Source organism: Lampris incognitus, chromosome 10 (genome assembly GCF_029633865.1).
Source record: "Lampris incognitus isolate fLamInc1 chromosome 10, fLamInc1.hap2, whole genome shotgun sequence".
Classification (NCBI taxonomy): domain Eukaryota; kingdom Metazoa; phylum Chordata; class Actinopteri; order Lampriformes; family Lampridae; genus Lampris; species Lampris incognitus.
Window position 1 is genome coordinate 54,837,053 of NC_079220.1, and position 7,833 is coordinate 54,844,885.

The 7,833-nt window shown below is 53.6% G+C and overlaps 1 protein-coding gene across 1 annotated transcript in view; it reads right to left on the reverse strand.

Annotated features, from left to right (window-relative positions):
* Window positions 1-817: 817 nt before the first annotated feature.
* The window catches only part of LOC130119879 (extracellular serine/threonine protein kinase FAM20C-like), a 59,591-nt gene continuing 52,575 nt past the window's right edge, over window positions 818-7,833 (reverse strand). Inside the window, exons 5-9 of the mRNA XM_056288470.1 lie at window positions 6,716-6,896; window positions 3,685-3,794; window positions 3,038-3,119; window positions 2,813-2,872; window positions 818-1,891 (exon numbers count right to left, since the gene is read on the reverse strand). Of these exons, the coding sequence (XP_056144445.1) occupies window positions 1,633-1,891; window positions 2,813-2,872; window positions 3,038-3,119; window positions 3,685-3,794; window positions 6,716-6,896 (692 nt within the window). The 3' untranslated portion in view covers window positions 818-1,632. The remainder of the gene's footprint in view (window positions 1,892-2,812; window positions 2,873-3,037; window positions 3,120-3,684; window positions 3,795-6,715; window positions 6,897-7,833) is intronic.

Below are 7,833 nucleotides of genomic sequence, written 5' to 3' on the forward strand. Positions count from 1 at the left end.
CAATTTAGTACAGCCGAGTCACCTGACCTACATGTCTTTGGACTGTGGGAGGAAACCGGAGCACCCGGAGGAAACCCACACAGACACGGGCAGAACATGCAAACCCCACACAGAGGACGACCCGGGACGACCCTCAAGGTTGGACTACCCCGTGGCTCGAACCAAGGACCTTCTTGCTGTGAGGCGACCACACTAACCACTGCGCCACCGTGCCGTCTGATTGGCTCCCGTGTGTGTAAGAGCAGAAGATAAATGGGGATGGGCTGACGTGAACTCTGTCTAGCTACCGTTACCACTGGTAACCAAGAGTCACTGTTTCAGCGTTTCCTGTCTCCCGCCTCCCCTTCCTCATGACGTGTACGCAGATGTCGTGTAGGAGAAACAGACGAGATAAAAAGATTTAAAAACCGGGGTAAGGCAAAGTGAGGATTTCGTTTGAACTGCGACGTGAAAGGACAGCGGACCTGTACCGACTGAGAGACGGATGGCGAGACAGACAGAAACAGACAGACTGGCAGAAAAAGAGGAGGAGACAATACAGTTTGGATGTGTCGCTCCCCGCCCCCTTTTTCTCCCCAATTGTATCCGGCCAATTGCCCCACTCTTCTGAGCCGTCCCGGTCTCTGCTCCGCCCCCTCTGCCGAGCCGGGGAGGGCTGCAGACTACCACGTGCCTCCTCCCATACATGTGGAGTCGCCAGCCGCTTCTTTTCACCTGACAGTGAGGAGTTTCACCAGGGGGATGTAGCACATGGGAGGACCACGCTATTCCCCCCAGTTCCCCCTCCCCCAAACAGGCGCCCCGACTGACCGGAGGAGGCGCTAGTGCAGCGACCAGGACACATACCCACACCCGGGTTCCCACCTGCAGACACAGCCAATTGTGTCTGTAGGGACACCCGGCCAAGCCGGAGGGAACACGGGGATTCGAACCAAAAATCCCTGTGTTGGTAGGTAAGGGAACAGACCGCCACACTACCCGGATGAAGTGTGTATATGTCTAGTGGTGCTGTTGGCAGGTTGGTGTTGGGCCGATTTCATCAATTTGAACGATGACAGCGGCACGTGACGGTACGCCCGGGCCTGTCATCACTTACTGATCCTCTCAACAGGTGAGAAATGACCCACGCGGGCATCCCTTGGTCAAGGAAGCTGTGTTAGAGCCACATACGGGATTTCCGACCTTCCCGGAAGTGGAGACGCAGTGCCAAAGCTTATATAATCTGAGCACGCGGGTCCTGTGTGGAGCATCTCATTTGGTCACGCTATCATGTATGAACACTGAGCAGAACATGGCGGCCACGCCGCCGTGTTGAAAACAAACACATCACGGAACACAAACAGTGGTCCCGATGTTTCTTGTACACTGCGGATAAAAACTAAAGTACATCTGTATCTAACAAGTACAAAGCCCCGTTTCAGCATCGTCTCTCTTGAATATTTCCCAACACGTTTTGCCCCACACGAATACAGTCGGAGGCAGCTTCCTTAGAGGCATTGAAGGTCTTGGAATTCACTGAATTCAGCATGAAGTCAGAGGTGGGATTTGGGCTCAATCCCCGTCGGGTCAGACAGCCACGACCGTGGTCCACTTTACACTTTCAACTTGAGGTCCAAGCTGGCCTGGACCGCACTACCTGTGGCGGGGACTCCTGTGGGTGACCTGGTCCCCCGCCACGTCGTCCTCCACGACGCTGGCGTAGCCCTCCTTCTCCATGCAGCCGTTCAGGACCTGCAGTACCAGCCGGAGCCTGCGGTCCATGGCCTGGAGGTGGGGCTGGATGAGGACAGGGGTCAGGCGGTCGCGGAGCAGGGACTCCTCCATCAAGGAGCTCAGCTGGTACTCCTCCTTGGCCAAGAGCTGGAGACGTAGGAAAGTGGACTTCCTGACCCTGGTAAATCAGAGAGAGATGCGTTTATATCTTGGACGCTCTAAACAAAACCCCCCCGGGAACACAGACTTACTGTGCACGTCTCTGTCCGAACTGCAGGGGTGAAACCCGGGGGCAAACAACAGGGCAACGCATACGAATATGTGGGGCGACATGACAGGAGGAGGACATTTTAAAGTGTAATTCCAGTTTTTGCAACCCGGGTCTTATGTTTGTAGTTTCTGCCCTCGTGCACGTCACTTATATCCTTTTACTCCCCGGCTTCTGTGCAGACAACCTGGACAAAGATTTAAAACGCCGTCCGACAGGGCAACTGAACATCCAAGACTTGTTCCAGCAAGTCCCCGTTGGTGTAACTGTCTAATCCACGAGTTCAGAAGTGGAAACACAAAGTGCGAGCTACAAGTTGCCCGAAATGTTTGGCAAGGTAAATGAAGTCTTTCCCAATTTTATTTATTTCTCCCCCTTTTTCTCCCCAATTGTGCTTGGCCAATTACCCCCCTCTGCCGATCCGAGGAGGGCTGCAGACTACCACACGCCTCCTCCCATACATGTGGAGTCACCAGCCGCTTCTTTTCACCTGACAGTGAGGAGTTTCACCAGGGGGACGTAGTGCGTGGGAGGATCACACCCCCCCCCCAAACAGGTGCCCCAACTGACCACAGGAGGCGCTAGTGCAGCGACCAGGACACATACCCACATCCGGCTTCCCACCTGCAGACACGGCCAATTGTGTCTGTAGGGACGCCCGACCAAGCTGTAGGTAACACGGGGATTCGAACCGGCGACCCCTGTGTTGGTAGGCGACGGAGTAGACCGCCACGCCACCCGGCACTGTTGCACTTTTTTACAACTCTCTGACTTACTTTGCGTGTGACAGAAAATACACAGGTTTAAGGACACAGCAGAAGACGGTCTAACCTGCAGCACTGGCTGAGAGGCACGAGGATGGACAGCTCGTCGTGGGAATGTTTTCCAAACCTGCAAGATTCCAAAACAGGAAGTCGGTTCACGAGTTTCCACGCAACATTTCAGAAGGCGACACAGAAGTACAACTGTCAAAGACAGCCGAGCCTCATCTCAAACTGAAGGCCAACACACATGAACCAACCGCCGAGGTGGACGTGTCAAAAGTAGCGTTCGTACCCTCTCCCGTTGTCCAGGTGGATGATGAAGGTGTCGTTCCCGAACTTCTCAAAAGTCTCATAGTGATGGCGGTCCATATTACCTGCACATTGAAATGGATGAAAAACGCAAATATGGATCAGGTCAAGTCTGGTACGTTTATCAACTTCAGATGTTCTAAGATCCTGTGTGAACTTTTTTTCCTCCTTCCTCCCTTTTTTCCATCCATCCATCCATCCATCCATCCATCCATCCATTATCCGAACCGCTTATCCTGCTGTCAGGGTGGTGGGGATACTGGAGCCTATCCCAGCAGTCACTGGGCAGCAGGCGGGGAAACACCCTGGACAGGCCGCCAGGCCATCACACAGGGCCCCCCACACACACACACACACACACACACACACTCATACCTAGGGACAATTTAGTACAGCCGAGTCACCTGATCTACATGTCTTTGGACTGTGGGAGGAAACCGGAGCACCCGGAGGAAACCCACACAGACACGGGGAGGACATGCAAACTCCACCCAGAGGACGACCCGGGACGACCCCCAAGGTTGGGCTACCTCGGGGCTCGAACCCAGGACCTTCTTGCTGTGAGGCGACCGCGCTGACCACCGTGCCGCCCTCCCTTCTTTCACCTCTCTTTTTCTATTTCCGTCTCACCCATTAGGAAGTCAAAGATGGTCATGTCCATGATGTCCAGGAGTCGAGTACCACGATCGTATGGAGGCGTCTGCTTCACCTCGTCACAATAGTCTGGGTCAACCTCCCATCTGCACACACACACACACACACACACACACACACACACACACACACACACACACACACACACACACACACACACAATTTGGATATTTTAATGTAGATCACAGTATGTAGGTTAATATTTACTGGACAAGTCTGGGGAACAGATCATTGTATGTTTGTGTATAACTACTTAATAGGACAGAACACAAAAAATCCTGAAGTTTCCTCACAAAAAAAAAGACGCCTCTAATAAAGAGCATTTGGCTCACTCTGTGATTTTTGAACAGCTCTACAAGGCAGGAAAAAAAATTCTGGACAGAGTTGGTGCAGTAGTACTGTTGACTATAATACGTGTAGTGGATCTCCGTTAAACATCCCTGCCAGCTCGTCCCGGTGACAGCTCCAGCCTGGCTCATCCCTGACTGAAATCCTGTTAGTCCAGCTAACACCCATAGCTAACATGAAGACACCTGTGATCAACCTGAGAGCCAGATACTGGTGTCCCCTGCTGCCTATCCTGCCTCAGTCCCAGGTCACTACCCTGCCTCAGTCCCAGGTCACTACCCTGCCTCAGTCCCAGGTCACTATCCTGCCTCAGTCCCAGGTCACTATCCTGCCTCAGTCCCAGTTCACTATCCTGCCTCAGTCCCAGGTCACTACCCTGCCTCAGTCCCAGGTCACTATCCTGCCTCAGTCCCAGGTCACTATCCTGCCTCAGTCCCAGTTCACTACCCTGCCTCAGTCCCAGGTCACTACCCTGCCTCGGTCCCAGGTCACTACCCTGCCTCGGTCCCAGGTCACTATCCTGCCTCGGTCCCAGGTCACTACCCTGCCTCGGTCCCAGGTCACTACCCTGCCTCGGTCCCAGGTCACTATCCTGCCTCGGTCCCAGGTCACTACCCTGCCTCGGTCCCAGGTCACTACCCTGCCTCGGTCCCAGGTCACTACCCTGCCTCGGTCCCAGGTCACTACCCTGCCTCGGTCCCAGGTCACTATCCTGCCCCAGGTCACTATCCTGCCTCAGTCCCAGGTCACTATCCTGCCTCAGTCCCAGGTCAGTATCCTGCCCCAGGTCACTATCCTGCCTCAGTCCCAGGTCAGTACCCTGCCTCAGTCCCAGGTCACTATCCTGCCGCAGTCCCAGGTCACTATCCTGCCTCAGTCCCAGGTCACTACCCTGCCTCAGTCCCAGGTCACTACCCTGCCTCAGTCCCAGGTCACTATCCTGCCTCAGTCCCAGGTCACTATCCTGCCTCAGTCCCAGGTCACTATCCTGCCTCAGTCCCAGTTCACTATCCTGCCTCAGTCCCAGGTCACTACCCTGCCTCAGTCCCAGGTCACTATCCTGCCTCAGTCCCAGTTCACTACCCTGCCTCAGTCCCAGGTCACTACCCTGCCTCAGTCCCAGGTCACTATCCTGCCTCAGTCCCAGGTCACTACCCTGCCTCAGTCCCAGGTCACTACCCTGCCTCAGTCCCAGGTCACTACCCTGCCTCAGTCCCAGGTCACTATCCTGCCTCAGTCCCAGGTCACTATCCTGCCTCAGTCCCAGTTCACTACCCTGCCTCAGTCCCAGGTCACTACCCTGCCTCAGTCCCAGGTCACTACCCTGCCTCAGTCCCAGGTCACTACCCTGCCTCAGTCCCAGGTCACTACCCTGCCTCAGTCCCAGGTCACTATCCTGCCTCAGTTCCAGGTCACTATCCTGCCTCAGTTCCAGGTCACTATCCTGCCTCAGTTCCAGGTCACTATCCTGCCTCAGTCCCAGTTCATGTCTTCTTGGAAGTGGACACAGACTGTGGACGGTGGTGAACTGGAAAGATACGGAGGTAAACTTAACTTCTGTGCTCCTGGAGCAATGCAAAGCTAACTTTTGTTTTTGGAATTTCCCCCCTTTTTCTTCCAATTGTACCCGGCCAATTGCCCCACTCTTCCGAGCCGTCCCGCTCGCAGCTCCACCCCCTCTGCCGATCCGGGGAGGGCTGCAGACTACCACATGCCTCCTCTGATACATGTGGAGTCGCCAGCCGCTTCTTTTCACCTGACAGTGAGGAGTTTCACCAGGGGGATCACGCTATTCCCCCCCAGTTCCCCCTCCCCCCTGAACAGGCGCCCCAACCTACCAGAGGAGGCGCCAGTGCAGTGACCAGGACACATACCCACATCCGGCTTCCTACCCGCAGACACGGCCAATTGTGTGTGTTGGGATGCCCGACCAAGCCGGAGGTAACACGGGGATTCAAACCGGCGACCCCCGTGTTGGTAGGCAACGGAATAGACCGCCACGCTAACTGGAATGGCAAAGCTAACTTTGAAGACCAATCAGTTTGTCCACCTGTAACAAATGGCATTATTCTAACAATACTAAATATAATACGGACTGCAGCATGATACAAGCCGCTCATCAGTAAACAGTAAAACTCTTCGTGTCATTACGCTGCGTTAAAAAAGGAGGTTTTAAATCGACGGTTTAAGAGTCGTGTTGAGAAAGGCCTCCTGTATCAGAACATGTAAGATCGGTGGGTGGATGGACCATCAGTCTATGGGACAGAAAGACAAATCAGTCAACTATGTAGTATTTTGCAGCTGAACAGGAAACAGAACATTGTCCAGAGGACCGGCTGAAGTGCGAGCCATGCGGGGCTGTTCTGTAATGGGGCGGCTAATTCGAAGATAATAGAAATCTGTGGAGGATGGGAAAATAATGACGTGCACGCAAAGACACACTTAAACCCCAGTTCAGCTGTTGCAGAGACTAACCCTTCCAGCTGTGTGCGGAAGAACACAGGGACATGGGCAATATGGGGAATAATAAGCGAGTGTGAGCTGATAAAGAGAGGAAGATGTGGTAACGGGAGGGGGGAGGGACTGCGTGGCTGACAGCAGAGACAGAAACAAGGCAAGGGACGAGAGTCCCGATTACACATCCATTTCCTCTCCTTACTCGGCTTTCTTGCGCTTGTGGTACGACCGTCTCCAGGGGTTCCTCCACGTCTTGCGCTTGGCCAAGGCCAGGTCGGGCAGGAAGGCTGCCAGCGAGCCCTCGATCTGATCCGGTTTACCGCACAGCGCATGCTCGGTGGAACAGTAGTAGGAACACTCACCGTAGAAGCAAATGTTATTGGCTGGGGGGAGAGAGAGAGAGGAAGACATTGGTTTGATAAGGGTACAGCATGAGCGATGGAGAAGAGGAGGGGGGGGGGTTGCAGAGAGGCCGGGAGGTGAGCGTGGAGCCAACAAACTGTCCATGTGTCCCTCTGATCTCGCAATCAGACAGAAATGATGAGTTATTTCCCCCATGGCTCCTCTTTTCCCCCCATACTTCTCTGTACTTCAAATGAGAGACCTTCCTCCTGCTCTCCTCCGTGCTCTTACTCCCAGCCCCTCATACCAACCATGTTTTTTTGAACAGTTAGAGGCTGAATATATGAAATATTTAATAGCTACGTGTTGTATTTGTGTGTCTGTGGTGTGTGTGCCGGGGTGTGTGTGTGTATGTGTGTGTGTTTGTTTCGCACCGTTCAGCTCCGACACATGTGATTTCTTTGATAGTAGGCCCTGAGGCGGCGGGATGGCGAGAGGCCAGGGAAGCTAAGTGGAGTTATTTCTGTGAGCCCGTGTTGAGGGTTTGAATCCTAGCCAACCCCCCGGCGTGGATCATTGTAATACTCTCTCAAATATTTCTGGACGCTTCTTTCAACAGGAGATAAATAGAGAAGTTCAAAACGAAACGGCGAGTACAATCACTAACAAGCACAAAAGAGGTAACCTGCTAAACGCCCTATTTTCTACCTACGGCGGCACGCGGTCTGACTGACCTTGTGTTTTTTTAGGACCCGACCATATGTGCTGCAAACAGAAAGGACATCATGGAAAACCCAGCTGAAAGGAATTCAACTAGTTTCAACGTCGTTAAACCCTAAAACGTCTCTCGTCTTTCTGCCCGAAAGCAGACGAGGGAGTTTGGGCGGTTTTTTTTGGCTCCGTTTTGCCAAGTGGTTTCACCTATTTCACCCGTTCTCGACTCACCCCCAGCAGGGTCTTTCTACTTTCATGCTGCAG